The sequence below is a fragment of the Magnolia sinica genome, chromosome 10 (genome assembly GCF_029962835.1).
Source record: "Magnolia sinica isolate HGM2019 chromosome 10, MsV1, whole genome shotgun sequence".
Classification (NCBI taxonomy): domain Eukaryota; kingdom Viridiplantae; phylum Streptophyta; class Magnoliopsida; order Magnoliales; family Magnoliaceae; genus Magnolia; species Magnolia sinica.
Window position 1 is genome coordinate 37,137,859 of NC_080582.1, and position 16,634 is coordinate 37,154,492.

Genomic DNA, 16,634 nt, shown 5'->3' on the forward strand with positions numbered 1-16,634 from the left:
ACCTGCCTACGTGGCATATGCGGCTACCCCACTCGAGCCCGGTGTGAAAATGCTCTTGCATTAATCACCCTCGGTGAGAAGTCTCGAACACGAGACCTCCCTCTCTGATACCAATTTGGTACAGGACAATTAGCCACTTGCTCTAAAAGCTCGAATTGATAGAGAGTGGCGAATCAATCCCTTTATCTTATAGCCTAAGCCCCACATCGCATGTGTTAGGACCTCGGTCGAACTCTCCTCGTAGGCCCCACATCACATGGGTACCACCTCACATGAGCCACCCGCCTCACGCAGGCCGCCCACCCCGAGTGTGCCCCTGCATCCCACGAGCTACCCCACTCGAGCCCGGTGTGAAAATGCCCATGCATTACTATGTTAACTCATATTGAACCAACTAAATTGTGTAATATCTAAGTCACAACACAAAATTCATATTTCTCAAGCTATCTCAACCATTGAAACATGGATACTTGTTTTTTGATAGAACCATTGGATTTTTCATTTTTAAACGGCTAATAAATGTATAGCAATGCAGTGGTTAGATATCTAAACTGGGACCCAGAACTTGGTTGGTTTAATTTGTATTAGTTTTCGGCCACATATGTGGTTTTTCAGTGCTTGCATTTTATCTATCACACCATTCTAAAGTGCTTAAATTTTTGTTAAAGGAAATGTTCGCAACAACACCACTCCAAAAGGAGTTCATTTTGCCATTTGCAACTCAAGATCTAGAGTATGTCTAAGAGGACATTACATCACGTACGCCTTTGCGTAGGTATCAGAGGAGGCGGGCCCATATTTCTCCGTGGCTAGGCGAGTATCCGTGTTTAAGACCCCATAGTGCATGTACAAGCATATGGAAGACCCCACACTGGAAAGATGTACATAAGTTGCTTTAAAGAGTGATTTAGACTGTTGGATCGCATGTATTAGATGATCGGGCTGTTGATCATGGACCATTCTTGTCATCATAGGACATATATATGTTTTAGGATCTAGTTTTATGTTTGATTTATGTTTTGGACACTTTATGAGTGGTTTTATATGTTCTTTCTTAGACTAGGGTTATTTTAGTTTTAAAAAAAAACATAAAACATGGACTAGTTAGTAATTTTCTAAAGTTCTTGAGACTGGGGGGGGGGAGGCGGGGCTTGTGACCTCTCTAATGGTGTTTTTGCTCATTAAGAAAAAGAAGAAAATTCTCTTTCTTTTCTCTAATCTTCATGAGATGTGGAGAAATCTTCCATGTGATTTGGAACGGAGATTGGTGCGAGGCAGATCTTCCATCAACGAGAGCACGAGCTTCTTATCTATCCGTTTGAGTTTCTTCTTTACAAGGTATTTGTTACAACTTTCGATTTCTCCCATCTAGATTCCTCATAATCCCTTCCAAACTCTTCCAATCTTTCTCCTTCATCGTTCCCACATTAAACCCAACCTTGGGACCCAAAACCCTACCTTACCAAACCCACACGTGCGACCGTTCAACCACACGTGTGAGCCTGTAGGGCTGACAGTACGGCCTCCCTTTATCCCTTTTGTTTCCTTTTCTTTTCCCATCAAAACCCTCTCTATTCCCCCTTCCAAACCCAAACCCTACCACCCGATTCCAAAAATCCCCAATTTCAACAACTTTCCTAAATTCCCTTCATTCATCTCAAATCCCCAGCCACCAACAATCCAAAACTCTAATTCCCCTCTAGTTAAAACCTAAATAACCATCTCCTTTACCCAATTAAACCCTAATTTCAAGTTTTCCCCAATTTCCCTAAACCCTAGCCTTACCCACACCCAAATCTAGGTAACCCTAGATAGTTTTATATTTTCCCTTTTAAATTAGGATAATCCCTATGTTATTTGGATGTTCCTACATCCATTAGATCCTAGTTTTTCATGTTTAATGATCATATAGGACGATGCTTGACAACTTAGGCTTAAACTATACATGATTTCTTCTTAGAATTTGGATATTTGTGATAATGTTAGCATGATTTGTGATTTTTATTAATTAATTAAAATTTGATGATTGATCTCACATAATATTTGATTTCATGCATTGGTCCTGCATCAGTAGGTTAAGTTCATACTTGAGTAACAGATAAGGTGAACTGATTAGAATCTTGGATGGATGTGATGAACTCGAGACTGGTTTATTAAAGTCGGGCAGTCCGGAAGTGAAGTGGACAATCAGATACCTTAATTTGGTGATGAGTTGTTCTTTCAACAGTGGATTTGATGAACGGACAAGAATACTGGGATATATGAGGACCCGAAGCTTTTCATAGTGCATGTGTATGCATGTGCACATCTACGTAGTATTTTCTCTAAATCAAGAATTTACACAAAAATATACATATAGACAAGCACTCATGTACCTACTTGTGCACGAAATGTTTTGGGTTATTACGCTTCCCATCGAAAACATTTGAAAGCGGATGGGTTTTGGATGGAACATCCCGTACTTGGGAACCGAACATTATGATAAACTGTCTTTACCAAATTTGAAGTTGGTTGATTTGAGGCATTTGCGGAAGTTTGATTAACATTTTGGGCACCGATTTTTTAGGAAGTTTTAGCCGTATTTCCTTTATTAGCTGAGATGACAGTCCGCCTTTCCAAAACCCAGTTTAGTTTAGTTTCAGTCTTTAAAGCATATTGGACAGCTTTATCCAAGGTTTTGGGCTCCATCATCATGATCTCATCTTGGATTTGAATTCTCGATCCGAAAACAAAATGGGATACAAGTTGTTGCTTTGTTTCTCGTACCTTGTTTGGACTTACTAACCCATAGAAATTTTCAGCATAATCGGAAACAAGTCCCATACCTTGCCTTAGGTGATGAAGACGTTGAAATAACATTTGGCCTTAATCAGTTGGTAGGAATTTGGCTTCAAGGGCAGCCTTCATTCGCCTCCAAGTAGAGATTCTTCATCTTCCTTGCATCTCATGATTTTCTTGTAGCATTTTCCACCAAATCAAAGCATGTCCCCTTAATTGGGTTTGTATGAACCTGATTTTTTGTAGGTCCGGCAAATTCTTCCACCGAAAAAAAAAAAAAAAAAACCTCAATATTTTCTAACCAATCGGTGAAATTATCGGGTTGTAGACGGCCTGAAAATTCAGGAACTTCCACTCGAATTTCTCTTTGACTTTTCTCAAAAGCTTGGATAATTCTATCAGCAAAGGACAAGTCGCCTTCATCATGGACTTCAACTGTCTCTACATCATCAGTGTCATCATTTTCAGTTCTTTGGTGCATCATTTCCAGCTGTTCGATTCTCAAACAGATTTCTTCAATTTGGAGATTGTTGTTGGGGCAATGTCCTCATCCACGAGCACCATGGCCACCACGACCCACTCCTCTTCCTCAGGTAGCCATCGAGCGAATTGCAGTGGAGAGGCGCAGTTTTGAGGGATAAAAGAGGATGAATAAGCAAGTTATTAATCTGCTATTATACCAACTGGTGTTTTAAATAGCGGTAGCGTGTTGCGTATCGCTCAGCCCTTCATAGCGTGTAGCGTAAGCTACACGATATTTCTATTTTTTAATTTAAAAATAAGAAAAATATGATAAATAGTAAGCAAAAAGGGAAAAAATATAAACATGCTTAAAAAATTATTAATTTTTTCAAGCATAAGCATATTTAAGCAAGTTATTAATTATCATTTATCAAAAGTCAATCCAGATATATAAACCAAATCAAATAATTATCACATCAACAAAAGTCAAAGAAGCTATTATGGAGTTATGAGCTATCTTGAAAGTTGATCTTGGGAAATTGCACTCTTCTAGTTACTTGTTTAAGCCTAGTTACTTGAAGAAGTATTTAATTGTTACCTAGTTACTTGTAGAAGCATTTACCTTAGTCATTTTGAAGGCCCATTCAATGAGAGCCTTTGTTGCCTATTTATTCAAGGGGGTTGTCCTTTCGAAAAAAAAAATAATAATAATAAAAAATCAGTTTTAGAATTTAAACTATCCATTTTGCTAGGCCTTCTTGAAACCTTTTCTCCTTCAATTTCTTAGTTGTGATTGATAGCTGCAGCCTCGTCTTTGGCCTGCGCCAAAAGCACAGGTAACGAGCCAATCTGTGGTCCTTCAATATAGTCATAATGTCAAAACTTACTCTAACAAAACAACAGCAAACATTTTTCAATTCAATGTCAACTAGAGTGTGCATCATGGTATAGAAAATATTATGTGCGGCTCGGTGGTAAATCTGTGTACTATCAGTGGCATAACTGCCCTCTAACACAACAACTAACATTTTGAAATTAATGAAATGTTTGTCTACATGAAGCATTTACCAGCAACTGAAAACAACTTTTACCTGCATACTGTGGGTACTGAAGATCAAATCCTCTCTCAAAAACTTGACATCTTTCAAATACTGAACATATTTAGGTAGGAAGCCTCTATGGCTGGAGCCAAGGACAAGGAGGAAAGGTCAGCTCTCCAAAAGTAATGAAAAGAGGAGAACATTTATTTTAGAACAATAAATATCTTATGGATGTTATATTGGAAATGCATGTAGAGGAAAATATGAGAAGAGTTATCATAATTCTAAACTAATAAATATCCCAGGTTCTCTTAACTTGTGGGTAACTTGTAGTTTCCTGTGTAAGTTCTAAAGTTTTTGTATGGCATTTGCAAATTTATGTTGGGTTTAGGATAGCATATTTTTGCATGGGTTTCAGGTATAATTTGGGCTTTAGCAGAAATAGTCATGGATAAATGAAAGGGTTTGGGATATTTATATTGAGAAAATTCAGACCATGCATGCACTTTCAAGAATTTGGTCCTTGTCCATGCAGCATGAGTACTTGATAGGTGCATTAATCTCCACATACATTTGTTGGTATGTTGTAATGGTTTATGGTAAGTGCATGCTTAGAATCCCTCAGTGTTTTAAATAGAGCGTAGCGTTCAGCCCCCTATAGCATGTAGCGTAAGCTATGTCACGTGTAGCGTAAGCCACACGATACTTCTTTTTTTAATATTAAAAAAATAGAAAACATATAATACATTGTAAGAATAAATATGAAAAAAATGCAAAAAAATAAAAATGGAAATGTCTACACATGTTTCATTTTTCAAGTAAAAGCAAGCCAACACATATTTAAACTAAATCAAATTAGTATCACATCAAAAACATTCTGAGCAAACTACTTTAATTAATGATGTCTAGTTAAGAAGTTTAAAACCACAAGTCACAACTGACAGGCATAAACTATTATAAAATCCCAAAGATGGACAGTATACACTATTGAGTAGACAGTTGGACACCACACACAGTTGGGCCATGCCATACACACATCACAGTGGGCCCCACGCATGTGGGCCATGCCACACACACATCACAATGGACCCCATGCATGTGGGCCATGCCATACACACACCACAATGGACTCTACACATGTGGGCCATGGCATAAAACACCATAGAGGATCCCATAAAGAAAAAAAATTGAAAAAATGAAAAAATAACCGCAACTTTCCAACATAAATAAAAAGAAAACTCATTAGCAATGATTAAAGGGCCAAAACATACCTTGAATAGAGATTTAATTAACTGGAAACTGATTTTTTTGAGCTATGTATCCGTGCGGTTGCGAAATGGGGGAAATGTGATTTCTCCGTTGTTTGGGCTTCAATGCTCTTGAAAATACAAGAATAAGATGCTCCTATGGGGCCGATTCAATGCCCGAAATTTCGTCTTCAAGGGGCCTTTAGATCGAGAGAATCAAAGTTCTCTAGGAAGCTTGTTGCAGCAAGTGCGGCGTTGAGATAGGGCTTTCGAGAGAAAGCCTTCGTAACCTTTTAAGTTAAAAGGGTTTTTTTTTTTAAATATGAGTCTCCCACCATCTCCTAAGAGGAAAAAAGTCTCATCCGTACATTTGGAGGCCCATTTTTGAATGGTTTAGATTGTAGAAAAGGTTAAATGAGCACATGTTTATAATCTACGCAGTGTCACGAGTATGAAGGATGGTTTGGATAGATCTACATGCTGCCACGTGTGAGAAATATGAGTCACCACCATTTTAAAACACTTTACATACTCACAGAACAAAGTACATCTTTTATTTTAACCAAAATGGAGCATGCTTCTGAGGTGTACGCTATTTCAATGCGCTACGTAGCATTTTTGGTACACTATGCTACGTAATGTACGCTACACTACAATGCTATTCACAACACTGAAATCCCTTCAACCACTCATTTGAAATACTTCATGACATTGGTAATGGCATCCTTTTAGATATGTTCAGCTGTACCGAATAATTTTATATTTAAATTACAATAACATTTTTAAAAATGAATGAATGTATTTTAGCAATAAGAAATCATAAATATGATAAATAAGGTGATGTCTCCTTGGGTGGAAATATGGCGGTCGGCCCAACCCTGTAGGACCAGGGCTTGGCCACCTAAACTAGGCCTAAGGACAATGGTGAATGGCCCGGCCCATAAAGAATGGATATCTTAAAAGACACTTGTGAGCAATTCCCATTCACCAAACGTAGTTTAAAGACTCATTGGATCTAGGCACATTTAAATGATCCAATATGTTTTTATCATAAGACTATCGTAAATGGAAGATTCCCAAAAAAAAATAAAAATAAAAAATCTTATATTGAACTATTTCAAGCCTTAAATCATTTGAAATCCTTTCTTGGTAGGGCGCGCCTTGACCTAGCCCGGTCCAGTAGGGTGAGGGCTAAGGCCGAGCTTGGGTCAACGCTTAGGGAACTAGGTCCGGGCTAGGGCCAACCTTGGCCAGGCCCATTGCCATTGCTAATATCCCCACATCCTTAGATTTGGTAACCAAGAGAGTCCATGACCTAGACAGATACTTGTGCATGAACAAAGCACATAGGCGCAGGATGCTATGTGCCTTCTTTTCTCTTCCTAAGATAAATAGAATCTAAGTTTCAAGTTATTCTTATGAGAGAAGAAAGGAAAATTAAAATATGAATGTGATATTATTGAAGTCCATCTTATTTTGTGATTGGTGCACCACACACACAGAAGGTAAAGAGAGAAACAAGGTTTCTGATGCATTTTTTTTTCTCTTCTAATTGGTTACCATGAATGAGGCAATGACAACACTCTCTTGGATGCTCTTGTTCTATATTGCTCCATGGAATCTTATTGGAATTTAATGATATTGTACGGTTGGTTTTTCTTCTTTCCAAATAAATATATTTCCTAGTTCATTGTTGGTTTAATTAGTCTTCGGCTTTCATGTTTTCTTGGAAATGAGTTTTACTTTAGGTCTTGGTTCCGGTGACTGGAAGGGATTTGGATTTGATAGAACTCTTCATTTGACGTGGTAAGGAAGATTGAAGATCTCTAAAGAACAAGGGACGAGAGTTGAAGTCGATCTTTAAATAGTGGAGTCTAGTGGACATATTGGAATCTAGGAAAGAACTAACTATTTTAAAAACACAAAAAATGATATTTCCGGTCTTTAACATTTTTACTATTTTCCCAGTAATTTTTCATAAAATTTTAGGCCAAAAAGCATTCAGCCAATTCAGGTCAGATATGCACCGTATTGTATTGTTTTTAGGCCAGGCCAATACCCCCCCCCCCCCCCCGACGATGTTCAGAACCTTGACTCTAACCAAATCTCATTAGTTGTATAGGGAGGGAGAGGCATCCTTTCCCACCATTTGTACAACTTAAAGAGGCCATGCTATGGCTATCGAGAACTCAAACAAGGGCATGACAGTGTCAGATGCAAAAATTTTACTTGCAAACTACAAATTACAAATGTGGAGAAATTTTTTATGAAAATATAAAGAAATCCAGAATACAAAATCCAGTACGCCAAAGGCCAGATGACAATATCCTCTATCAATGGAACACTTTTGAAGGACATCTTAATCCAACTGTTGAATGTTTCCTTGGTGCCCGCTTCATGTAAATTCAGGGTACTTCTAATGAGTGAAAAAAATACCCTTATTTCCTTTGGAACAACATATCCATCCCATGATACCTTGAAAATAAGTAAGATGTAGGACTAATATAAAAATAAAAGCCTGATGCAAACATCAGTGGTTCACCCTTTAGAGTGTACCAGAGGAGGAGGTGTCACCGACAGAGTAACAGAGCGAAGGAGTTGATGTGGATGGACGCGGAGTCCATCACACCCATTTTCTGATGCGCTACGAGTGTCGGAGCGGCATGACTGCACCTTGACCGCAGGCCCATGGAGCGGATTTCACACCTTGTCACACGGGTGTTTTAGTTTTAGGGGTCTTTTTGTTCTTTTCCTTGTTTTCAGGGGCTTTAGTGCATTTTTTTTATTTTTTTCATCTTTTTGTTATTTTCCTCGTTTCTAGGGGCTTTAGTGAACTTTTTGTTTTTCTGTGGCTTATATATACACTATGAGAAACCTTATTTTATTTAATGAATGAATGTGAATTCGTATGTTTTCTTCCTCTTTTACCAGAGAGATTAGGGTTTCAGGATTGACCATTAGGTGTTGAGGATTCCACCTCAATTTTAGATTTTCCTTTTTTTCTAGATCTTCGAGGTGCAGGAAAAAGTAAGAATTAGCCGTCTTCTTTTCTTTGATGCTCTAGAATTCGTACTCTCTTTCATCTCAAACCCATCTCTTCTTCATCTCTTTCGTTCCTCTCTGGATATTCCTTTTGGGTTTGAACGGAAGATACGGATGGCTAGTCAAGAGAATCGGATTCAAACTTGACTGTGAACTGATTTATGTTAAATCAGGGATATCCTCATATCCATAAGTCCTCCCTTTTTACTGTTTACGTGATATAATCCCGACGGAATGATTTCATCTCTGTGTTGAGATTTGCTTAATTAACGTGATTGATAATAGTTAGTTAATTAATTTTATTATTTGAATCTCTTCAACCTGATTATACATACATCTATGGTTAGGCCATCACAAGTCCCCGCATCAAAGCCCCTATCACATCTATGGTCTCCATACATTTTTCTGAAGGATACTATGCCTCTCAATTCCTCAGTGAAACTTCTGTAAAGGGCTATTGTTAAAGCAAGGAAGTCTTCGTAAATGATAATGCAAATTGCTTAATTTAGCTGCAAACCTCTAGAAATAAATAATTGAATTAGAAGGAAATTCATCTATCTTTCATAGCACCAAAAGCAAAGAGAGGCACATTTGTTCATTACTGATTATAGGAATTTTGATTTCATGCAGATGAAACTAGTTTAACCCATAGTGGCCATCATGATGAGTTAATGTGTTAGTATAAAACTTTGGGCTTCATTTGGACTGAAATATGTGAGGAAATTCTCTCATGAAAAACTAGTGCCCATGACTGCCTGACAAGCACAATCTTTTCTCCCATTCTTTCCACTTTGTAGGAAACTTCCCCCAAAAAAGTGCAGTACGCAATGGTCCAACCTACCTCTAAGAAAAATTCTGGTGGATTTTAGTCCAGACGAAGCCTTGATGTACCATAGAAAGAGCATGCGCGCTCAAGAAAATTTCTGGTAGATTTTAGTCCAAATGAAGCCTTGATTTACCATAGAAAGAGCATGTGCGTTCACAAGATTTGCACCTTTTTCCATCAGGATGTGTAATTACAATATCCAAGTCCCCACAGGTAGCCTTTCCCCGCCTATATGATCCTCCACAAACAATGGAAACCTACAAGACCAAAAGAATTCACTTCAAGAACCAACCATAGAACTTCTGTAACAATGTTAAATAAGTGAAACCAATGAAACTTCAATAAACCATTGAACATATCAAACACATGAAGTTCAAATAGTACAATACAATGTGGAAATACAGTATCAGAGAAGGTAAATATGTCGAATGGTGTGCACTTGCAATTGATGGATGATAAAGAGAGAAGAAAAGGAAGCATAAAATTAACTGAAGAAATTGAAGAAAGAAGAAAAGACAATGCTAGTGATGGGGCAATGAGGAGGAAACTAAGAAGAGATCAATAAGAGCATACTAGCCTTGTTTGGTGTTAGTGCTTTTCTTTTCTTTCTTTGTGGACATTTTTCTCTAATTAAAGAAGGAAAAACATATATCCATGAGAGGTTTGCTAGTTTACAATACAAAACATTCGGACTTTAGTGGATTGATTTGATTCTTTTCAATGACACGAACCGTTTAAGCGACAGAGCACCCCTTAGAAGGGAATGCCCAAATAAACTCTCAGATGAATATTTTAATCCTTTGATTATACAAAGATTATGATGATCATCCATATTCAAACCTAAAGAACCAAAATTATCAAAGAGTTGAAAGGATCAAGGTATTCCATAGCAGAAACAGTGGCCGTAACGGCCACCACTATTACCTTTATGACATGGGTTGTAACGGTTGTCAAGGTCCCCATAACGGCCGTTATGGTCTCTTTTTTTATTGAAAAAAAAAAAACTCCAAAAACCTATATCTACCTTGTAATGTAGAAGAAAAAAAAAAAAATCCGAAAAACCTGTATCGACCCCATAAAGGACCATTACAGGGTTGTTACGGCCTTTACGGGGGGCATAATCGAACGTTACCGGCGGTTACGGATCATTTTTTCCATTACAGTTGTTACGACGGTTACGAACCCTTAACATGTAAGGGTTGCCAACATTACCTTTACATAACGGCCTTTACGGCCCTTGTAACAGCCTTTATGACACACCATGGAAAGGATCCATCTTAAGAGCTTTCATTTATTGGTTTCAGCCATGCAAAGTGAGACCCATCATATAAACGGTTTGGATCGTTGGAAGATAAACTAGATTCAACGGCGAAAGTCCCAACATAAATTATTGCAATACGTTGGGATGTATTCAAGCAAACCTCTATTCATGATAGTTCTTCCATTTCCACTGTTATTCACCATATTTCCTTGTCTATTCTACTATCATAATGGAAGGGAGGAGAAAAATGAAAGAAACAAAATACCAAGACATTAAAAAGATTGTAGAAAATTGGACAGATATAGCTGAATCGGTAAAGGGAGTTCTATTAAACAGAGCTCAAAGCGTGAGATTACTTTTTCATATTATTCCTTTTTATTTTCTACCAACAGAATTGAAGAAAAGAGAAAAATGGTGGAGAACAAAATAACAAGGAAATAAGGGGATTGAAAAAAAAACAATTGACACATCTACAAAAAAGAAGAGACATTTTTCCTAACAGGGAGAGAAGGTTAGGAACTTAGGATTACTTAAATGATAAACAAAAACAAAAAACAACAAACAAACAAAAAACAAAATCCTTTGCTTAGATTGCGATGGTGGGATCAACCCCATAGCCCAACAACTGCTTTGGACACCATGCGACCTTTTCCTAAAACCAAATTTGGGCCGAAGTCAGAAACCATTTGGCAGTTAACTATGTAGCCTACATAACAAGGATGTGGCAGTACTCAAGAAAATGGGTAATATAATGTAACATGTTGCAATGCATCAACCAACATTTAATATCGTTTCAACATTGCTGACATCGAGATGCTCCAATGTTGCATGCAATAATCAAAGAACTATACAAAGAAAATACAGAAAGGCAGCCCACTTGAGAAAGTGCATAAGTGAAGACAAATTAAAGTAGCTCTGAGCATGTGATTTTGACAGTGCTCACCCCAGGCAAGACATCTTGTCCAGCTTTCTGTAAAAGAACTTCCATGTCTTTAACCTAAAGCAATTGACTAAGAACTGACATTAGAAGATTCAGAACGAGGCAATGTTTTCAATCAAATATAAAAACTCACAAAAGACCATGGTGACATCACCTCGTGTCGTGGTATCCTTTTCTTGATATCATCAAAATATTTCAACCCTAATCTTTGTGCATTTGTCAATGAATCCTCCTTTTTCAGATCATCTAGCGTGCGGTGTCCTTTTTCATATAGTTTGAGAGCAGTGGCTGGACCAATACCCCAAACCTCCCCAAATAGAGTAATTGTCCGCACCTTCACAGTTTTACATAGTCTAGACACAGTAAGCTACCGCGTGCACATCTTTATGAAATTACGTCAAGACTCAAGAGAAATAACACACACTGTGACAATTTTGTAGGACAAACTGGAAATGCTTTGGTGCAATAGCAAAGATGTTTATATAGGCTAAGATTAAAACCAACATGCAGCTAATAATAGAGCCTTCCTAGAATCGTTCAAAATGCAAATGTCAGAAGACAAAACCGAAGTTTAAGCTGAAATAACATCATCATAGCATTGAGCCAGCTATCTGGGGTCAGCATTATATATCATGTTTCGCCAATCAAGATTCCAACCAGGGACTTTCCTGATTGCTTGGCAACAGTTCAATGACTGGCTGCCCACGTGACATCATTGGCAAAACAAAGACATCACCAAGGAAAGAGGGAGGCCCCATACTTCAACTCCATTCCAGATCATTACAGTGCAAAAATATGGCAACAAAAGGCATAGGCAAATAAAATGATGCAAAGCTCCATAATAAAGATTCACACGAAAACAAGCACAGAAAAAAGGAAAAAAGGACAATCATAAATCTTCACATCACTGACATTCCTCGTTTTGCTCCTCACACAGAAACTGAAGTACTTGCCATAGGAAACTTTGGCAACTTTCATAATGAATACTCACAATTACGTAGCAAATTTCTCAGCCGCTTATCTTGGTATCTTCTTGGTAACTTCCATTTCCAAGTCCTAAGTTCTTAGGATAGACCACAACAAGCCCATATATTTGAGCAATAAATCTTAGAGAGAGGTAGAAAGAAAAGAAGAGGAAGAAGAAGAGAAGGAAAAGGGAGAAGACGAGAATGTTTGGAGGAAAGGGAAAAAGGTTGCTGCATTCCAGCCCCCTTTTCTATTTATAAAAAGGAACTTCAGAAAATTACAAATAGGCTCTTATTATATCCCATATACAAAAAGTCATTTCTAAATACATATCTCAATACTCCTCTTTCCTAGCTTGCTGAGAACATATTCTAATTTTGACTTAATAACTTTGTGAAAACATCAGCAAGCTGATTCTCAGTTGTTACTAATGGTAAACAAAGTCTTGAGAGATAACCTACTTATGAATGAAGTGCCTGTCAACTTCAATGTGCTTGGTATGATCATGCTAAACTGGATTTTGTGCTATGCTAATGGCTACTTTATTATCATAAAACAGTTTCATAGAAGCATTCCCCCTAAATTCTCAAATCACGTAACAAAATTTTCAGCTATATTAACTCTGCTACCCCCCCTGCAACATAGCCCTCTACCCTACGTCAACACTAAACTTAGCCGCTATAGTTTGTTTCTTTGATGGGGACATCACGCGCACACGCACGCACGCCCCCCTACGCACGTACGCAAGGAGGAAGGCCCCACCATCGATCTGGATCGATGACGACGTCTAGGGAGGGCCTCCTAGTTACATGACTGCGTTTTAGTTCGTTAGAGTGGACCCGATAGTCATGTGAATCCCACCATGGGTTCTCATGATCGTGGCCCACTATTCTAATTAACCTAGTATTTTGGGTTTTGCTTATTATTGTTATTAGGAATATCATAGACGGTTTAGATTACTTTGATTAATTATTATTTTTGATTACTTCGTCTCCAAGTAATAGGTTGCGCACATGGTGCGAGTTTTGGGGTATAAGTTATTACGGTTTTATTATAAATAGGCACCCCTTGTAGTATTTTTTTTTCTCAATGGAATATTAATAAAAATTTTGCATTTTTCCTGCTCCTCTTTGAGCTGTGAAAACCTAATTGGGTGCGAGGCACTCCCTACTTCGAAAGGCTAACTACTGTGGTGCGAACCCACACCTATCCCGATTCGCCCCACCATCTTTCATCCATATTTCTCCTCCTACAAGCATTTCATCTGCAAATCCATCAATATTTGCATGCGTTTCTCCATCTACAGCAAATTTTCAAAATCTGGCCCTCCAAGAGGGCTGAAACTTCGGCGGAGTAACACGCACAACCATGCATCGGATCGAGCTGAGATTTTGGGCTTTTGGAGTCCATCCCTGGCCGACCAGGGCCAAGGTGGCCTTTTTCTAAATAGTGGGCCCCACACATGTTCGGCCAGGATCACACGCATGTGCATCTGGGCCATTTGTTGTTGTCCACACGTGCGGTATTTCTCTGGTTCGTCTCTCTTTCACTCCTCTTTCACCCAAAATCCCTAAACCTAACCCTAAATTACTCAAATCCCCAATTTTATGCCCTTTCTTCAACCTTAGGGTTCCCCGAATTGAAATTTCTGAATCCCTTGGATTGGGGGAATTATTTATGTGCATGTGCAGATGAATTTACCCTCCTTGATTCTTGTTTGGTCTATAATTTTGATTAATCCGGCCATAGCATGTGTAGGCCTGGATCCGCATAAGATTCCCCTTGATTGAATGTTTGAACTTTTTGTGGGATGTGGAATTTTGTGTAATTGTTTCTGAACTAGTGTGATCTAAAGCTTGAAAATCTTGCACATCATACTTGAATTTCATGTCCTGCATCATTCTTGCTTGTCCAAATGACCAAATTTCCTCCCACAAGTGTACATTATCTTGTAGTCAACTTTCTATCATATACATTACTAGCCTAATTTGCATCAGTGTAGGCCATGATCTACAAACAAAAGGCCCTTCTTAGGAGATGCCTTAAATATCTCACAATTCTTTCAAGTGAGAAAGCCAAAGAGCCTACATAAACTAACTCACCACACTTACTGCATATGCTATGTCAGGTCGGGTGAGAAAGATAAGAGTAGTTGGTCAACCAATCTTTAATACATCTATTTATTTGGTAAACAACTATCCCTCACTTCGGCTAAGCTTCTGATCAATGTTCGAAGTATCGGTATCGCTACGAGTTTCACTGGCCGGGGATACGGAAACAATATCGATATCGCTGATAACCGAAAATGTGGGGAAATATGGGAAAAACGGTGGAATTTTCAGCGAAACTTCAAGAGATGTTAAAATGTACATATTTGCATATTTAGAAATAAAAAATTGCAAAAAGAATGCATACATAACAAGTTTCCATTTAATGGGGCCTTAAAAGCATGTGTTGTTGTAAGAAATCAGTCCAACCATCCCATCCAGCCTATTTAACCATCCAACCTTCCATCCAAGCATCCATCAATATTGCAAAATATCAACAACACATAATATTTCATCAACAATTGGAAAGGAAACAAAAGATTGTGGTCTCAATATCATGCTTGCAATTTCGATAATATCGAGATATTATCAATATGATCAATGAGAAATTGAAGACTACATACAACCATGTGCCCATGAAAAAAATATGAAATAATTTTTTTTTCTAATAAACAAAATTTTGATGATATCAATACGTTGGCGATATTATTGAAATATTATGTAGTCGAAAATATTGGCAATACATTAGGGATATTGATGCATTGGCAAGACAAGCGGCACCTAGAATTTACATAGTTAAAAATATTGACAATTACATTAATGATATTGATACGTTGATGACACTTAGCGATACGTTGCTAATACCTGAAATTTCTGATACTACCAACGTTATCAGTATCGCTGAGCCGGAGATAAAGATAATATCGGAGATATTTCGATAATATCGGAGATATTTTGAACACTGCTTCTGATTAGGATCAATAGGAGTGTCTGCTGGTCGAGAACCTACCTTACCAGTCTCCCTCAAAAGGTCTATGGTATACTTTCTTTGAGAGATAAAGATACCTTTCTTTGATCGAACAACATCTATACATAGAAAATATTTCAAAATTTCTGATCCTTAATCTCAAATTCTTTCACCAAAAATTTCTTCAAGTATTGAATCTTCTAGGAATTATTTCATGTTACCACAATATCATCCACATAAACAATCAAAGCTATAATCAACAGTCTCCGTCGCCTCACAAAGACAATATGGTCGACGTAACTTTGGGAATAACCAATCCTCTTCACTGCATGATTGAACCTCTCGAACCGAGTCCGAGAAAATTGTTTGAGCCTATAAACAATTCTCTTCAAACTAGAGACCTTTCCTTCACTGTTGAGGAATTCAAAACTAGATTAAGAAAGCATATACAATTCCTCCTACGAGTCTACGTGGAGAAAAACATTTTTCACATCTAGCTAATACAACAGCCAAGAAAAGTTGGTTGCTAGTGACAGTAGAATTCGTATGGAGTTCATCATAACTACATGTACAAACATTTCCTTGCTGTCAATCCCATATGTCTGAGTGTACCCCCTTAACAACAATCTTGGCTTTATAAATTTCAATAGAACCATATGCCTTGTGTTTAACTGTAAAGACCCATTTCCAACCCATTGGTTCCTTTCCTTTAGGTAAATCTACCAATTCCCACGTGTCATTCTGTATTAATGCCCCATCTTTTTTATCATAGCCTCATGCCGCCATGGATTAGAGACCACTTCCAGGAATCTAGAAGGCAAATAAACAGCAAAAACTGAAGACAAAAGGAATAATAGGAAGAAGACAATGCAACATATGAGACAAACTTAGATATAGAATGCAAACTACAATGACGCTTCTCTTTGCGTAAGGCAATTGGAACAAGATCCTCGAAGGAAGAAGGAACAAACAAAGGAGGGAGATTACCAGGTTCCAATTAATCGCAATTAGTGAATGGGCATGTCACATTGATCGCTCCTTTCTAGCATCTTGTAAT

At 37.9% G+C, this 16,634-nt stretch overlaps 1 protein-coding gene across 11 annotated transcripts in view; it reads right to left on the reverse strand.

Moving 5' to 3' along the window:
- LOC131258310 (DNA polymerase lambda) overlaps positions 1-16,634 on the reverse strand; it is a 77,015-nt gene that overhangs the window by 17,229 nt on the left and 43,152 nt on the right. For 7 of the 11 annotated variants that reach the window (XR_009178057.1, XR_009178058.1, XM_058259548.1 and 4 more), the window contains 4 exons: positions 11,751-11,930; positions 11,600-11,653; positions 9,564-9,652; positions 4,332-4,422 (listed from right to left, as the gene is read on the reverse strand). Coding sequence is in view for 9 of the 11 variants with exons in the window: in XM_058259548.1 (XP_058115531.1) it covers positions 4,332-4,422; positions 9,564-9,652; positions 11,600-11,653; positions 11,751-11,930 (414 nt within the window). In the remaining 2 variants the exon portion in view is untranslated. Of the gene's footprint in view, positions 1-3,552; positions 4,060-4,331; positions 4,423-9,563; positions 9,653-11,599; positions 11,654-11,729; positions 11,931-16,634 lie in introns of those variants that run through there. The other 4 variants (XM_058259550.1, XM_058259545.1, XM_058259544.1 and 1 more) reach the window with 4 other exon arrangements.